The sequence below is a fragment of the Ischnura elegans genome, chromosome 10, assembly GCF_921293095.1.
Source record: "Ischnura elegans chromosome 10, ioIscEleg1.1, whole genome shotgun sequence".
NCBI classification, from domain to species: domain Eukaryota; kingdom Metazoa; phylum Arthropoda; class Insecta; order Odonata; family Coenagrionidae; genus Ischnura; species Ischnura elegans.
Genome location: NC_060255.1, coordinates 46,287,150 through 46,305,823, shown reverse-complemented (window position 1 = coordinate 46,305,823; position 18,674 = coordinate 46,287,150). Strand labels below are relative to the sequence as shown.

The window sequence follows — 18,674 nt, the reverse complement described above, 5'->3', positions numbered from 1 at the left end:
TTGTTTGAGCCTTGGTTTTTAGCTATCCCAGTCTGGTATTTTGTATCCTTGTTCCTCATCGATCAACTGTTGAATTTTCTAATGTTTCTAATACATTTTACGAAGAAGTATGTATACAGGTTTCTATAATGTAAACCTTCAAATATTTCTTTAATGTGAGCCAGATGTGGCCTTGGGAGTTCTCTCATTTTCCTCAGTAGTCCCAATGGATATAAAATCATTCAGCAAAGTCTATGATACCAAATTTCTGTAAAATTCAATCGATCATTTTTACTAGTCTGAAATCTCATGTACGGTATGAAATGGACTTCACACATTTGAAGATAGTGTGACATCCATTGTGTGTTTGCCATTATGTGTGTTTCTCAAAGTCTATTACACCAAATTTTGATGTTACTAAAGTTCTATTGCATTTATCATACCCAGCCAAGAGAATTAAGGAAAATAAAAATTAAGAAAGTGGGAAAAAAACTCTTGGAGGGACTTAAATTTGAATAGTGATGGTGTGCACTGAATGTGTTAACTAAGTTCCAATGTATAAATAACAGTGCCATGGATGGTCTAATTGTGTTACCCTATCTGTAGGACTAATCCTGTAAAGTATTTGACTGCTTATCACTGCTTCTCCAGCTTTAACACCTTACCTGCCATGTGTCATTAGAATTACTTTTACGTATATGCTTATCATGTTATTTAGCAATGTAATGAGACACCATGTGGAGTCTCACTAAATAGTATTTGAAGTCTAGTGGGACACCATATGGCTGCACTTGGCAGGGTACGTGTTAAAGGCCAATAATTACTGATCTTGTAATTGCTGAATATTTGCTTTTTATACCTGAAAATGTAATTTCCAGCTTCCGTAAAAGTTGCTATTTGTAAATTTTAATGTAATATATTACTCAGTTAATATTTGTTTTCAACTAAATTCAATGTCTCCATGTAGTTAAATGTTAGCAGATGTAATCAGGGTTCATACAAGCCTGAGAGGTCAGAGAAATGTTAGGGAAATTAGATAATGATCAAGATAAAATTCCAGAGATAAAAAGAAAAGATGAAACTCATGGTTGAATATGTGGAGCCTTTGCTACAGCAAGCAGCAAGGTGGGCATAATATTGCCATTCTGGCAGGGTTGCATGGAGGAAAGCCCACTGGACAATACTTAATCTGATATATCTAATATACGGACTTTATTCCTATTACTACTAGGTACTACCATTACTTTATTTATTTATACTTTTTGGCTTAATTTAACAGTACACCCTGCTATGTGTTTCCATAAAATTCTTATGTAAGACTGCCTTTCCATTTTTATAAAATCAGGGAGATTAAAAAAAAATGGATTGGAAATTAGGAAAAGTCAAGAAAATTGAGATTAGGAAGATTGTATGAACCCTGGTAATACATTTTCATTGAATTTTTTGTTGTAATTCTCTTAATGTAGTTAAGCATGTGGTATTGGTGTTGTTCCCTCCTTTGTTTTCATGTTAGATTTCAAAAAGATGAAATGGACTAATAATGAAGTCTTACTCAATGCATTGGTGATTAATCATGACATGTTCAATAGTGGTTTGATTATACATCTTATTGGAGGGGAAAGCCTCAACTGTTTATCAAAAGAATTTGATAACCACTCATGCCCATTTGTTATAAATGTTTTTCTTTGGTTTCCATGTTATGCTTTCTCTACATTTTTTGGAAATTCCAGTTGTTCTTAGGTGAATGAGATCAGGAAAGGAATATTAGGGGTGGGTAGAATTAGAGGAGTAAAGATCTGTTTGGGGAAGGGAATCTAGAAGTGACTGATGAATAACCCAACAAATGGTTTATCAATCTGCAGAATATATATAATACAAAATATATACAATGAAAGTATAGAATATATATACAATGCAAAATAATATACAGTTGAAACCCTTCTGTATATTATTTTGCATTGATGCCGTTAGGAATTGATTGTAATGCAGATAGTTGATATCAATTAATAATTTCAATGAATTTTTCTTCCAGTGCTGTTGTTCAGAAATATTTATTGGAGAAGTCACGCATCTGCTCTCAAGGAAGGAATGAAAGAAATTATCATGTTTTCTATTATCTGCTTGCTGGGGCATCAGAGGCAGAGAAGCAAGCACTGCATTTACGTAAATCTGAAGATTATCATTACTTAAGTAGGGTAGGTATTTATCTTGGGTTAAGAAGTTCTAACAATATGTTAAAATCAATTCTTGTAAACTGTTTTCTCCATCCAATTTCAGAGTGGATGTTACGCTTTGGATAATGTTGATGAAAAGTATGAGTTTTCAAGACTGAAGCAGTCCATGGAAATGGTTGGCTTTACCGCAGAGAAACAAAGGCGACTTTTTGCAGTTCTTTCCGCTGTTCTCCTATTAGGTAAGGAGATGCATTTAGTTGGGATGGAATGAGAAATTTTCCAATCTAGACCAGATCCTTGATTTCAGCTGCCCTATCTTTGGATATTTTTGGGTTCAAGTGCATTTTTAATTGTTTGCCATGAAAACAAGTTATTAAAGTAATAGTGTATTTTGGATACATATTAGAAAAGCAATCCTTCCTGATTTCTTACTAACTTCATTAAAAAAAATATTTCAGACATTTATTGGGTCCTAATGCATTTTGATTTTAATAATAATTTGCACATTGTACAATGGTATGATTTATTAACTTTCAAGCCCTTTCTATGTAGAATGGAGTAATGATTCGTCAATAAGAATGGCACAATGCTGATAAAAGACCAAACTGGCTCGCTTCCATTCCTTTATTTTAAAAAGTCTTTTTGCACCACCGGAAGTTCTGTTTTGTAATGCTCGAGAGAACTTGGATTAAAATTATCCTATGGGTAGGACAAAGAGCATAACGTGTTGGTGCACATTTACCCTTGGGCTGCGGGAGTTAATGGGTTTAGCTGCCAGCCAGTGTAGAAGAGACTTCCTCTGCAGGAGGCACAGCCTGCCACAAGGGCTGGACTGGTAGAGTTAAGCCCCTTAGAAATCCTTATGGTGAAGGAAAGTGCTCAAGTGCAAGATATCCAGGTAGCAATCAAAATTTTGGGTAAATGCCACAGTCAGTGAGCAAAACGTATTGAAGCTTTCATGCGGTATAAGGGTTAAGAGAGAATTTGAAGTCTTAGTATTTTCTATAATGGGATCCTTCCTCCACTTAAAAATTAATTTAAAATTTTGTTTTGAGATCAGATTTGTTTCTTAAAGCTTGGATCTGATTCCATTATCTGGCAAAATTTCATATTTGCAGATATCAGGATCTAACCTGTCTCTTTGTATGATCTACATGATGATAGTATTTAGTTTAAAATGCATGGTTGCAAAGTTCTTATTATTGCATGCTCCATTTTAGTGTTGATGAATGATGATGTGGGCCCCAAATGTTAACTTCTTAGTTATTTTTTGAAATGGTTAAATTTTTTTTTTTTTTAACATGGATCCGCCCAAAATATTTTTTTTGAGATTAATAATTCATATTCTAGGGGAATGGTAAGGGTCTCATTTTTACTACATTCTGAAAATATTTCGTTGATCGGTTGTGTAGTTTCCGAGATACAGGCTGTGACATAAATGTCACATTGGGCGGATCTGTTGTCTTTTGGTGCAAGGTAATATTTCCCCAGAAAAAGCAAATATTTTTCGCATTTGAGCTGCACTGTTCATTTAAATGATAAAAAACACTAGAAAAACATATTATTAATTACGTACACTATTTTCAAGCTTTTGTTTAAATTTAAAGTAAATTGTTTAAAAATTTAGCAATAATTTTCAGAGTTCCATTGCCCGCGATTCATAAATTTTTCGATGTAAATTGTGATTTTTTAAGATGTAGAAGTGTTTTGGATTTTTTCAATGCTATTTCACAAGTTTGGGGTATATTTAAATTTATAATGTTTAAATTATAAACTTGTCAAATACACATCAAGAAAAATTATTTTAAATATATGTATAAATTTAAGTTTTCGGCAGTAGTGTTATGAAATTACAGAACCTTGAATTGACACAATCAATGGATTTGTTGAAGGTACATTTAAATAATATTTTTACATGGCTAATAAGTAAAATAGTTGAAAATGCATTTCCCAATTTTGGAAAATACATAGAATAAATATACATGTTTGAAAAATATTCTCACAACATATAAGGGTGTAATACCTTATAAAATTGAATTAAATTTGAATCAATTTGTTTCATATAAACTAAAGATTGCTTTAGAGCTCAATGCCGGTGTATAGTGTATACGTACCATTTTGAGTGGTAAGTAGTAAAGCAATATTTGTCCATATTTCATGCATCGCATGCAGTGCATTTGACGGAAGCGCAATGTTCTCCAGCACGGCGACGCAATCTTTTGAGACTAATTGATCATTAGCATCGTAACATATTTCACTGTCTGCCTCTGTTGAAAATGAAGTAGTACGTCGGCTATACTTGTCTTTGCATCGATGTATGGTCAGTAATGTTTGCATTATTACACGCCTGATCTCTAATTGTGACATGCAATGACCAGATTTCGCTCGTGAACAGATTGTGAACAGCTTCAGATTGTGAACAGCTACATCCGAAAGTCAAGGAAAATATTCCACCATTACCACCAAAATTGATTGTCCTCCGCCGAATGAATTACATGCAAGGATGGATACCAAAATACTCCACAATCATACTCCAGCCAAAAGAGAGTTTTTTCAGTGGGAAAAATCCCTCTGAAACGTTCTTTCAATTTAGTGATCTACAGCGAAGCTACCACAATTTGTCTATTATGTCGGGCATCGTATTGTCTGCACAGTGAAGGTATCTACTCATCACAAAGAACCTATTCCTTCGCTAGGCTACGGTAACCATTGAGTTGTGAGCACCCCCAGAATCTTCCCAGGAGCATCGCAGGATGGAAACCAGTTACAACCTCATAACAGTAAAATCCCAATGAAAATTTTCATCTCCTCTTTACTGATGCTAGAAGATGAAAAAACAATAGAAGTAGTATAATTATCTAATTCTGCCATGAGAAAAAAGAATGTCATCCGAAAAAACCGTTAAAAAAATTTCTACACCTAATTTTTCCCTCTATTCAGGAAGATCTGTTTCGGGGAATAACCTATTTCTTACAAAATGACCTTCTTGTCGCAAATTGGCAGCTTCTCTTTTTACTTTTTTCTATTGGAGAAGTGATGTAAGCTTCGTTGACTTCGAATACTTTTCCTTACATCTAACTGGTACCGAAATACTTCAGGACTTCTCTTGAAATTCATTAGTATTATCATTATCAAGCTGCAAAACAAGCTCCACTCTTGCCCGAAGTTGTCTTCCCGTTAAATTTTCCACAAGTCCACCAGCCTGGTCATCTGCAATGTCCTCATCAGTGACAATTGCTGCTTCTGGTAGCTCAAGGTATATTGTACTTCGTCAAAGTCTTCGTTTTCCGGAAGCTATTTGGCTTCACACAGTGTAATATCTCTGAGCTATCGATATCCCTAATATTAAAAAATTTAATTCAAAAGTAATTACCGGAATACAAGTTAATAAATGCAAATTTATCGACTAATTGATAAATAATAAGTCTTTTGGCGGGAATACGAAGGAAAAAACGTTGAAAATGGAATAAATTCTAACTAGAGCATAAAATTCGAAACTTTGAAGATTTGCATAGGGATCCGCCCAATGTGACATTTATGTCACAGTAACATTTATCAGAGTATATTACAGAAACGGAAAGCAATACCAAACATATTAATGTATTATTAATAATTTTGTATTATTATGTTGATACATACCAAAAATTGTCGCTGTAGCGCATATAGTTAATGAAAAAATTAAATATTTACACAAAGCGAACGTCCATTTTTAGTGTCTAGGGAAGGCGCATAAGTACCAGGGGTACTCAAAGGATAGGTCTTCACTCTCACTTGACAATTCTTACCTTGAATTGAAGCACTTAGCTTCCTCTTTCTTAAAAGGTATAAAACACAACAATATACCGTGCCCGAACGATGCAAGAGCCATTACAGTGGAGCGATACAGGGTGTGACATTTATGTTACATTGGGTGGATCCAGGTTAATAATGTTACTTGGCTTTATAGCCTGCCCCATTAAACATTTTACATTAATAAAATGTTCTCTCCTTGTGGGAAGTAGCTTTTGTACTTACTCCTTGTGACAGCTTGCAGCATAGCCTTTATTCTGTTTTCAATTATGGAGTGCCTGCAATTTTTTTTCCATTCTTTTCCATTGTCATACAGTAAACTCTTGATTTTACGAAGTCAGTGGGACCGGAAAATTGGCACTTCGTAAAATCGAGTTTCGTAAATTCAAACCTTTTTCGTAAGTCACGAAAAAAATGTTCGCTTTTGTTTCTTCCGCCGTTTTTTGTCTTTAGTGGTCTTATTTAAATGTTTTCGGTGGTTATTCTCGGTATAATTCATAGAAAAGGCTTTTTGCTATCGATTTATGATGTGAAAAATCGTTAAATAATTATACCACCATAAAATTCCCATTTCTTGTTCATACTTCAACATCAACGATCGCTAAAGAAATTCCCGACCAGTTTAGAAAACGTAATCAAATAATGAATTGCAATGTTTATTATAAGAATTAACAGTAATAAATTTGTGGTTAGGAGCCAATAGCTACTATTAAGTATTCAAAAGATAGATATTTGTTTCTGACACCCACGGAATTTTAGCGGCAGCCGGCCTAACCGCCATTTATGTCGCCCTCTATCGCTCAGTGACGAGAAAAAAAGAAAAACAAGGGTCTTAGCCCGTTTCCAAAATAACCTTCGTAAGTTAATATTTCGAGTTACTTCGTATTTTCAGCAGAATGTGCTCTATTTTCACTGAGATTCAATTACGATCATAAATAACGTAGGATGTGATTATCTTCTGGCGAATATTTGAAGTAAATTCTGTTTGAGTTCTCCGTCCGACTACTGTGTTCCATCATCTTCGCAGACGTTGCCATAAAAGACTTAATTCTTCATCAGGACTGTATTCTTCATACCGGGTGTGAGGTGACCTGTTCATATAGTATGTTTCTCTCCTTTTATGCCGACAGGAGCAAGGTTCCAACCAAAAAAACGACAGGAGAAACATCTTACAGTATCGGAGAAATATAGATAGAAACGTTATTATCCACATTGATTGTTTTCCTACGAGAGACGTTTTATCATTTCTCAACGTGGTTAAGTATTGGTTCGCTAGCGTGAATTCCCAAAAAATGACATGCAAAAACCTGTACCGTCACCTCATTTAGTTTTCGTGTTCCTTTCTCTGCCGTATTGAAAGTTAGGCAAAGGATCATTGACATAGAGAAAAGATTTTCTTAGTTTTAGCACTAAAAAATAGTCGCGCCATAATCGTAAATATAGTGTGGAAAGAGCAAAGAAATTAATTTCAATTGAAAAGTCTGCTGAGAAGAAGAGAGACAATTATAAGCGCGGCACTTCCCCCCGTTGCAGGTAAAGATGAACCATGCCCTTCTCCACAATCGGGGAACGTTCCCAGTGGGTGGGGTGAATAAGAGTGGGATGGGGGTTGCCTGAGGGAAGAAGTGTGGTCAGCACAAGGACTGGTGAAGGGGGAAGAACAAAGGGTGGGGAAATGGCCTTCAGCTCTGCCTCAGTCTACTTTTGGGGGCCGTATTTTTTTGCGACGCACACAAGCTCAGTCTCCTTAGGGAGGGAGTGAATGGGAAATGCTGGGGAAGGAGGGGTTTGGGATGCGTAAGGTGGGTGTCAGCAAGATCAGCCAAAGGCGGCAGGAGGGAAGGGACGGCTTTGGAAAGACAGAACCCCAGCATGGGAGAACGGGGAAGCGCGTGAGAAGAAAGTTCATGGTTAGACTTGGAAGTGCGTCTTCATTACGAGAAGCCTGAAATATAAATTGGCGGTAAATAGAGCCCAGTACTTAAGATATTTAAGTTGTTCATTCACAAAGGCCAATATATACACGAAAAGATATTATGGCGCGGATTGCATGTATCAACGTCCATTTCGGGATGTTATTAATTTCTGTTCCCATTTATAAAAGTAGCAAATAGATTTGAAAGAATGATAATCATGAATAAAAATATCGAAATCGATATCCAAACGCACATGAGCAAAATAGATGAATGTATACATACCGATCCATCGCAAGTAATACCGCTCAAGCTTCTTCCGGTATAGGACTTTAAAATCCTGGATAATGCCAAGGGCTGGGACTTGCTAGTCGAGTTCGGGGGTAAAAAGAGGACTCGAACATTAGCCAATTTTAGATTTTCCACGTATTTATGAACGGTGGCATTATCCATTATTAAAACAATTTTGCTGTTCTCTCCAGCAATTTTTCTCTGTAGACGTATAACCGTTTGCTGGAAAATTTCTCGGGTCATCCAGCTGTTTTTATTTGCATGGTAAAAAACGGGGAGGGCTTCCAATTTTACATGTTTTAAGCACCGTGGCCTTTCAAATTTCCCAATGACAACGGGCTTATTTTGTCCGTGCCCGTTTGGTTGACGCACAGCCCCACAGTAACACGCACTTTACTCTTTTTCCCCCCATGACACCTTTGCCCTTTGAAACCCAGGGTTGCGTCAGGTAATGCATTAAAAAATACTCCGCGCGACCTTCCTGACATGTTAAACTACGAATTATTGTCGATGCTATGTTTACGAACAGGCACGTAAATAGCGGCATAATGTCAGCCGCGATATTTTAACTGAACTCCTACTCCCCCTAAATTCCCACAGTGAGGTTTTTGGCAACCCATTTCTCTCCAAAGTTGCATTATCATTTACGATTTCGCACTTTTGATGGACCACAGTTGGAAGCGCTGATTTTTTAGCTACTTACGACAGCGTAACTAGTTTTGTTGACAAATTTTTCGCCGTAGTTCGTATAAACGAATGCCATTTGCTCCTAGGGACCGAGCCGAGGTTCGTAAATTCAAAAAATTTCGTATAATCGAAACTTCGTATAATCGAATAGCGCCATGTATTTAGCATAGGCTTTTACCAGGACCGCAATATCACTTCGTATAATCGAAAACTTCGTAAAATCCTGCTTCGTAAAATCAAGAGTTTACTGTACGTGGAAACCAAAAGTAGTTTAATAACTTAGTTCTGGTGAGTAAGATGAGCTAGGAAGCTGCATCAGGTGGCTATTTTTCTTTGCAAAATAAATAAGCATCGACGATCACCACTACTAGGACTTTAATTGCAAATGTAGATTTTATTCATCTGGATTAATTCATCATTTATCAATAACTCTGCATTGAAATGGAGGTATTGAACCCTTGCCATATGTTGATAGTGACTGGTTTTTTTATGGTGCACTTGCTGTGCATCTGATATTTCAGGTACTAGGAAGGTAGAGTGTGTTAAGAATGAAAATGTTTTGGGTTAGAAAGTCGTTTGTTGTCCACAGACTGGTGTTCTTTTATCAAGTTTATCATAATTGTGTTTTCTTAGAAAAACTATGCATAGCAATTTTACTAGGGATGGTCGGATCGAATACATCAGATCAAATACCTATTCATATTGCACTTCACCAGGTACATCAGATCCAAAGTCGCGGAAGACATTGAATCTGGATCAGAAGTTTTAAATTAAAGCTTCAGTGAATGCAATGCAGTAGAGTGGAAAAGAGTTCTAATTTTCTCTCTGCGTGTGCCAAGACACTGCAATGCTTGTCCTCCTCATGAACCATTTTGTTTAAAAGCACTCACAGCTCTCTACGTAATAGAATTACAGCTGTGGAAAATTTTAAGGCAAGTGAACAGACCATAAATAATTAGCTTTGAAGGAATACATCCAAGTTACATGAGAACAATGGTAACATTACTCAACCCTCCCTCGTCTCAGCGACTCATCTTTTTCAGTCAACCTGCTTCAGATTCACCCCTTCTCTGGAGGCAACTGATAAGTGAGTCACCTATTGGACCCAAAAGACGTCTAACTATAGTTTTCGGCATTTGGACTACATGCGCGAGATTAAAAAAAGAATGAGATCAAACATGAGGCATTTCTAACAGTAATTATGTTTCTTATGCTCTAATTGATAGACACAGAGCTTTCTAGTTACAACAAGGATTTACCAGTACACCCATGTCTCGTATAGCGCAATTTCGATATAGCGCAAATTCGTTCCTCGGGGAAACATCTCAACGCAGTGTAGCCTAATCAAAAAACTTAAACGCTTAAAATGACAAAATTTGGGGGAAACGTGTATGAGAAAGATTTGAAAATTTTAAAATATGTAAAATTTCTTTTCTTTGAAAGTATGTACCTTGAAAAAACTTGAACTATGACTTCATTTCATAGTAGGCAATCAAAAAAGCATTTGGATCCAAAAATATCTGAAGATTCAAGGATTCGATCCGTATCTGGATCCGAAAAAATCCTGCATCTTTCCATCCCTAAAATTTACCAATCAAATATTCACTCTTGGAGACATTCTTCCCTCATTCATTTGTTTCTGGGATTGTGGTAGCACATGCATGCAGTTATTTCAGAGAATTTTGTTGTTATTACTATACAGTGAGTCCTCGTTTAACGTCACTTACTGTTCCTGAAAAATGTGACGATAAACGAAATGACGTTAATCGAAGCATAATATCCCATAAGAAATACAGTAATGAATGTAAAAAGTGAATATCGGCTCCTAGACCTCTCAATTCCTACGCGAAAAAAATGTAAGCGTATCATATGTGGGGCATTTTTTACGGTGGGAATGCCAAACTATCGCATAAATACGAATTCCTGTCTTCATCGACGACAATAGCAGCAGTGACGTAAATCCTTCTCCATTTTTGTGTCTTCCAGCAATTGCATTTCGGCTTCGCTATGGTGGTCGCCCGGGCGAGCGTCGCCTGGGCATCATCATCGCTGAAACATCGTCGCAGTTACAGGAACCAAAATTATTGTGAACTCGGCAAAAAAGTGACGACAAAAACTCAGAGTTCTATACAGAAAAATGCCTTGAAACCACTTTTTAGGTTCCTGAAAGCCATTATGCCAAGTAAAACCTTGCGCACCTACGTAAGAATTCATTTTGCAGAAATTTTGCTAGAACCGTAATCGCAATTATCAATAAACAACACCGTTTTACACTTTGTATAGACTGACTATATTACCGCCCAAAAACATGCAACGCCCGACGCTTCGCCTTTTTTTTTCGCGCGAAATTTAAAAGACTTGACGTTATCGCGAAGCGAAGGTGCGATAAATGAATGACGGTCTCAAAATTTTCGTGACGTTATCGCGAAATGGCTTAAAATGGGGTGACGTAGAACGAGGACTCACTGTACAGGTGGGGGCAGATTTACACAGAGAATTTGGCAAATCACTCTGAACTGTGTTCCCTCACAGATTGGGCTTCCCTTTTCAGTTCACTATAAGCATTATTCTCTTAGTTCTCTTCATGAATTCTATTCTATTCCTCATCCCTCCCTGCTTAATTTGCATTCCACCATATAAAAGTTTTAAATTACCCTTGGATTATGATAATTAATAATAATAATGTCTTTAATCATTCATGCCATATTAAATAATACATCAGAATGTCGTCAGAAAAAATAAAATTAGTATACAAATAATATTATACACCTTATTCTCAAATTAAAGTTTTATGCATAGATTTTAAACTATGTATATCTTACAGGCAATGTCGAATTCCAGCCAAGGAAGTCTGCGTATCACCATGATGAATCTGTTGGGGTACGGAATCCAGAAGTGGTGCTCTTGATATCAGAGCTGTTAAGAGTCAGACAGGAGACACTTCTGGCTGCTCTGACAGCCAAACGAGCACGTGCATCTGGGGAAACCCTCATCATCAATTATAGATTTCCTGAGGTGAGAAAAACCATTTATATCTCATGTTAATGATTACTGGAGTATGGGAACTTAGGATTTTGTGGAGAAAATTTTTGAATTTGTTATTAAAAGTAATTTTTTACCTTACTCTTCTATGCAAGATGCACTTCAAATACTAGCATACATTAACTCTGAAGTTCGATTTATCAACAGTTGTATTTTTATGTGTATCATAAACCATGAAGAAATAGTTTACTAGAAATTTCTTAAATAGTTATTATGAAATCTGAGATGAAATGTACTGCAAAGTTTACAGCCGGATGATACCAATGATGTATTTATATTGTCAGTAAAGCATTTAGTATATCCCCATGTTATGTGATCAGGAATTTTTTTGGTGGTATTTTTTAAATTGCCAGGGAATTTGGAATCTGTGACTTATTCAAAACCAAGCTATGAATGAAATCTTTGAATTGTGGAAAGTATGGTGGGTGAGTGCTAGTTGGAGTCTGATTGCTTCTATAAGTGAAGTAACCATTGCCATTTTCCATTTCATTTAGGCTGTCGCTGCAAGGGATGCCATGGCTAAGTGTTTATATGGAGCTTTATTTGATTGGATTGTCCTGCAAGTTAATCATGCATTGTTTTCCAAGAAAGATACTCTTCGAGATCATCAGGGAAATTCAATAGGTGTCCTGGACATATTTGGCTTTGAAGATTTTGGGAAATGCAATAGGTAAGTGTGAAGGTTTTGTTATTATTGTTCTAACAAGTACTGGTGAATGGCTTTTAAGGCATTAAATTTTCATGTTTAAGGTCTAATATATCCTTATGATTATGAATTTAAATAATCCATCAATGGAACAATTTTATTTTACATTCACATGGGTTCATGATTAAATGTACTTGATAATGACTACGATATATTACTGACCCCATAAATACCATTACTACTTGATGTTGCAATTGATTTTTTGTGTTCTGAATGTAATGTTAAGATTTGTACAAATAATTTTTACTCTACTCTCTCCATCTAGTTGAAATGTAACTTGAATTTTTGCTTGGCCCGTGAAAAGAATTAAATTTCCCTAAGGTTATGAGGGTAACATGTCACTGAAGCCAGTTTCTAAACTTCTCTTTGCAAGTATTGTTGGTTTTCTTTCTGAAGAAGTCTTTCTATATTTTGGACTTATTAATATTTGTTATACAATAAATGGACTCAAGTTGTGAAAAGCCCGTTTGAATACTGTTCATAATTTTGCAGTGTGGGTGGGTTTTACAATCCTTATGGAGAAATTTGTCGAGTATGAAAGCCAAAGAATTATGCCTCTTTTAGTCCACTAGTTTTATTTACTGTTATTGTCAGCCAATATGTTTTGCGGAATAATTTTCTATCATTCTGAACTATTAAGCCATGTTAGTGTTTTCGCTTAACAAGTTTCTTAAGTACACCCATGTCTCGTATAGCGCAATTTCGATATAGCGCAAATTCGTTCCTCGGGGAAACATTGCAACGCAGTGTAGCCTAATCAAAAATCTTAAACGCTCTCGTGATAAAACGTGAACTTGCGCTAAGTACACACGAAATTTCTATCATTTTACGCATATTAATATTATTGCTTGCCTCAAATCTTCTTTTTTGTTCATATATTAATCGAAATCCATTGCTGCGCAATGGCCAAAAGTATTACTCGTCATTGAGTCCAGATAGCCAGCCCACCGAAGTAATTTATCTCGTCTCCTTAACAGAATGATAACAGTTAATTTAGATCATTAATTAAGCGTGGGGCGAGTGGAAATGAGTTTTTTTAAGCAATACGGTTTGAGACGTATTTTTGCCGTCACAGGTTATCGGGCGATTGACTTCCAGGTTGAGGATCTACGCTGAAGCCTTCAAGGTCATCGGTATTCACGGGGGAGAAATGGTGCGGTGGCTGAGTTGCGCATGAATAGCATCAACACAAAAAAGCGTCCGCTATAGAGTCTCAAACACAATGGCTTCGTTCCCTCCCCGCAGTCGTACGCCTTATGCGTCTCAGGAATACAGTTCAGCAGTAGAAGGTGATTTAGATAGAGCCATACAGACTAAAAACCAAGAAAATATGGCAAAAAATAGGAATGCGTGTAGAAAAATCAAGAATTTATCAAGAAAAACCATAAACCTAGAAGAGGAATTGAAAGAGGTCAATTGATTTGAAAATGGAGAGCGTCAAAGCGATATTGCGCGGAAGTTTAAACGCACGATGCCTTATTCTGAATAAAGACGAAGTTAAAACATCAGTGACCTCAGCCGCACCAACTTCAACCAAGCGGTCTACAAATACGGAAACTTCATAGTGAATCAGTACAAAAAGACGAGAGTGGTAATCGCTCCGAGACATTTAGTGAAAGCTCCGGTTGGTTCCAGAATTTAAACGGCAAGCAGGTATTTTCAGTGCGGCGATATCAGGTGAATCTGCAAGTGTTGATAGCGCAGCCACCACAACATTTTCTGATGAACTCCAAGCTGTGATTGAAAGTGGCTCCTTTCCCCCTCAACTAGTTTTTAGTGCTGACGAGACTATATTCTTTTGGAAAAGAGTGCATTCTCGTTCATTCATTTTCAGGGAAGGGAAACCCAGGTCAGGTTTCAAGGCATTTAAAGACTGTTTCACGTAGCTGCTAATGACTCGGAGGACTTCAAATTAAAATGATTTATCATTCATAAACTCCGCTAGCTATGAAATGGCATTCAAAGTAGCATTTTACTGTAATTTCGATGAGCGACAAAAGGGCCTGGGTGACACAATAGTTGTTTTTAGAGTAGTTTGAAAAATCGTCAATTGCCGGCAACGCATTACGATCCCCTGAGATAGCAGTTGTTAGCCCACCCGCACGACAGGAGGGAATTTCGAAAGCACGTAAGAATTTTTTTTAACGTAAATAAAAGTCTTTGAATGCGTGCATACTCTCTTTAAAGATGTTTTAAACAATAAAAATTTATATAAATAATGTTTTCTAAGGCTTTTTATGGGAATATAGATGTTTTAGAGGAAATTCAATACCCAAGACCTATGCTACCAGGAACGCATCCCTATCTTCCCAATGTTAAAACGCTCTCGTATAACGCAAATTCGTATAGCGCAAAGACCCCAAGGAACGCATCCCTTGCGCTATACGAGACATGGGTGTACAGTGCAACCTTTATATAACGAGACCCCATGGTGCTCAAATAAACACTCGCTATAGCGAATTGTCGTTCTACTGGAGGTGGAGCAAATAATAGCCAATATACCTATTGCAAACAGTTATACAGGAACAGGAGTGGTGCGGCAACAGATAAAGTTATATCCGATAAACGTAATTAGAAATCCAGACGAAAGGCGATGTTTTTTTTTGCATCACTAAATTTCCTTCCTTAAACAGCAACTAACCGTTTAAACAATTTATAAGCGCCGTACTGAATAAAAATCATTATGCCAATGCACAACCGACAAAGCCATTTTTCTATGTACTTAATTAGAGCATTTATGTGATCATTCTATTATTTTGGTATTTTCCACTGAAAATTCAAAAAATAACTCATAAAACTGTATCGCTGTTATTTAATGCTTCAAATGCTTCCATTGGTGTATGTTTATTGTCCCTGTACATTACGTGGCAGGTAATATAACAGCGGCAGCTGTTGAAATAGCATATCGCATTTGTTTCAGTAGACAAAAACGGTGAAAGGTTGTATAACGACCCTGCCTCGGAAGACTTTTTCTATCATATAATGTAATATCTTCATTACCTATGGTAAAAATTTTGCTAAGCGTGCAAAATGATGTGATTAAAATTGCCGTTGTTAAAAAAAAAAGTTCCTTTTTGAGTGTTATGCTCGCGACGTATTTGAAATAATGCTCTGAGTTTACCACGGCACTGCAATAAAAACGATTTGAAGTAAAATTGGTATTATAAGAAAAGATATTAAAGTGATACTATTTCACGAAAAAATATAATGCCGATATTATGCTGATGTCACTTAAGTAAAACAAAAGCAATATGCAAGAAATAGCGACGAATATAACTCACATGGGTAATATTTGCGACAAAGAAATGGGAAGGCATATGCATCTGACGGACCCTAAGGCCAAAAAAAAAAAACTTACGAGTATGAATTCATGGATTTAACATTCTCATTGATGACTGAGAAACACAAAAAAGGAATGCAGGGTTTTTTAAATTAAGTAAACTAAAAGCTCAGCATCAGCTCTTCACATATGCTCTCTTTGGAGGCACTGAATGCATACGTCATGGTGCTAAACGAGAGTTAGTTGTTCTCTGAGTTCTTCCAGCGACCACCAGGGGATGCTCGGCCACTGGGGTGACGGAAGAAAGTGTCAGAACGACTCCGACCACTGACGCGAATAGTTGAATTCAATGAAGCTAATGAGCTGGTCTTGATCATGGTTTATGAATTGACATATTGTTATTGATAACTATATTACTTGAATCAATGTATGCTGTTCAAGAAATGAAGCAGTGTTGTTGGTTGGGCCCTTGATAAATGGGCTGCCTACCCCACATCCATACTCCTGCACAGAGTTAATGACTGGTGGTAATGCTTTTTGAGTCCTGTCAACCAACTACTACTGGGGATTACCAAGGTTCCTCGAGCCTCTTGTTATGTTATGCCTGATAATTAGAGGTCCGTGAAAGTGGTTTTATTTATTGCTAAAATTCGTTTTAAAACCATGTGATTTCGGTGTTATTTTAATCTTGGCGGTGTTATTTTAATGCAACAATTTTCCCATGTTTATGGGCGTTTTATTGTTTTATGCTACATGTTTCATGTATACTTATACTTTTATTAAGCATTTTACATAACTTTTAACACAATTTTAACTGTACAAAATTTCTGACAAAATTAAATGAAAGAAATGGTTCAACTTATACGCACGGACTGCGTGCGGTTCAAAACATCGATTTTTGTTTTGCTTGATGCTAATGGTCGTAGTTAATTTTTTTGGATGAACTTTCTAAAACGTTTTATTTAATTCAACGTAAATATCTCGAGGTAACTCGGTGATCCTTTTTTTATAATCCTACAAGAACGCAATATTTCGACGAAAAACAGGGTCCGCCATTTTGTATCGTATCTGCCACAAATAATACAACTGAGTCATGAAAGTTGCCAAGAATTAACAATAATAAACCACATAATAATATTGTAAATTTTTGTTTCTATTGATTAACTACAGAAGGTGTGGCATTAGTATTAACATGCTGAATTTTGATAAAAATTCAATGAGGGCAATTTTTGCAAAATTTGTTCCACTTTGAGGCCAAGTAATTTGTTTGAAAAAATTTCCAATGAAAAACGGCTTGCGCCAAAAATTGCACTAATGTATTGACAACATTTTTGCAAAGTTTCAATTTCCGCACTCAAAAAAATCGATTTTGAGGTTTTGTCCAGCATTTTTCGATTTCAGCCCACTGTGCGGCGGTACGCCGCCTAAGGCGTGAAATACAGTCAGTGCTACATTGTGGCCGCTTTCTGACGAGACGACTTTTCGCCGCCCGTCGTTTACGTCATGACGCCCTGAAATTCAGGCCGCTTTCTGACGAGACGACTCTCTGCCACGCTGTGGGCCGTGCTGTGAACGGCGGCCCGGTCCCAGCCAGCGGCCGTGTTTAAGTCAACGAAATTGTTACATTAGACCCACACTCAAGGTTTTCCTGCAACATGTTATCCAATAACGCTGTCTAATGCGGTCTAATGCGTCGCGGTGAGTCACCGGAATTACTGCTCAGCATTGACGCGTAACGGGCGCGTGAGCTTGTATTTCCGCTCTTCCGCGGCCGCGTTAAATTTCTTTCCGCACATTTTTAATTCACAATATCTAATTCTTCAGGTGAGAAAGCGCCTCATTCTAAATATTTCAGGATTGATACATGGGAATCAAAGAGAGGCGCTGCTATAAATTGAACGGAAAATTCTGGCGGAGAAATCACTACAGTGCGCGATATTACGCGGATGCGTTATGCGCGAGACTAAACGAGCCAATTGACCTTGGAATCGTAATGAGATAGAGCAAATGAACGTCGGCAGCGTTAAACAATGGATTATGACTCATTAGATGTGATTTTTTCGCTAATCGACCTTAAATCGCAAATAACGCGAAATTTCGTTTTAATTGACCGATTTCGCGTTATTTCGCGATATCGCGTCTCGCGAAATTCACGGATCTCTACTGATAATTGATAAAATGCATATATAATTTTTCCTTATTTTGCAGTTTTGAGCAGTTTTGCATCAATTATGCAAATGAGCATCTGCAGTATTACTTCAACCAGCATGTTTTCAAGTATGAACAGGAGGAATACAGAAAAGAAGGTATAAGGTGGAAGAATATTGACTTCATGGACAACACAGGGTGTCTTCAATTGATAGAAGGGAAGCCAAGTGGATTACTCTGCATTTTGGATGACCAGTGCAAGTGAGTTAGAATTCCGGTTTTTCCTTTTCATTAATACTTGAGTGACTTTAAAAAGGTGCCGGAATGTGAAAAACTGTGAAAGAAGGACAAAATGCCGATTTAAATGTGCTATTGATATCTGCGTTTGGTTTTAAGATATATAAATTTTCAGTTTAGCTATGGGCCAATATTTGAAATGTATTTTGCTACTATTGTAGGAAATTATCAACACCAAGAGTAACTGTTTTATTTTTTTTCAGTTTTCCGGGAGCTACCAGTGAAACATTGCTACAAAAGTTCAATTCTGTTCACAAAGAGAACAATTTTTATGAAGTACCTCAAAAAAGGGAAGCTGCATTTATTGTTCGGCATTATGCTGGGAAAGTAAAGTATCAGGTAATGGAATGGAGATTACTAGGCCTCGT

General features: G+C 36.8%; 1 protein-coding gene across 4 annotated transcripts in view; it reads left to right on the top strand.

Moving 5' to 3' along the window:
- LOC124167301 (unconventional myosin-IXa-like) overlaps nt 1-18,674 on the top strand; it is a 73,827-nt gene that overhangs the window by 8,367 nt on the left and 46,786 nt on the right. For all 4 annotated transcript variants that reach the window (XM_046545249.1, XM_046545252.1, XM_046545253.1 and 1 more), the window contains exons 4-9: nt 2,012-2,174; nt 2,257-2,392; nt 11,658-11,848; nt 12,370-12,545; nt 18,070-18,270; nt 18,510-18,645. In XM_046545249.1, the coding sequence (XP_046401205.1) occupies nt 2,012-2,174; nt 2,257-2,392; nt 11,658-11,848; nt 12,370-12,545; nt 18,070-18,270; nt 18,510-18,645 (1,003 nt within the window). The remainder of the gene's footprint in view (nt 1-2,011; nt 2,175-2,256; nt 2,393-11,657; nt 11,849-12,369; nt 12,546-18,069; nt 18,271-18,509; nt 18,646-18,674) is intronic.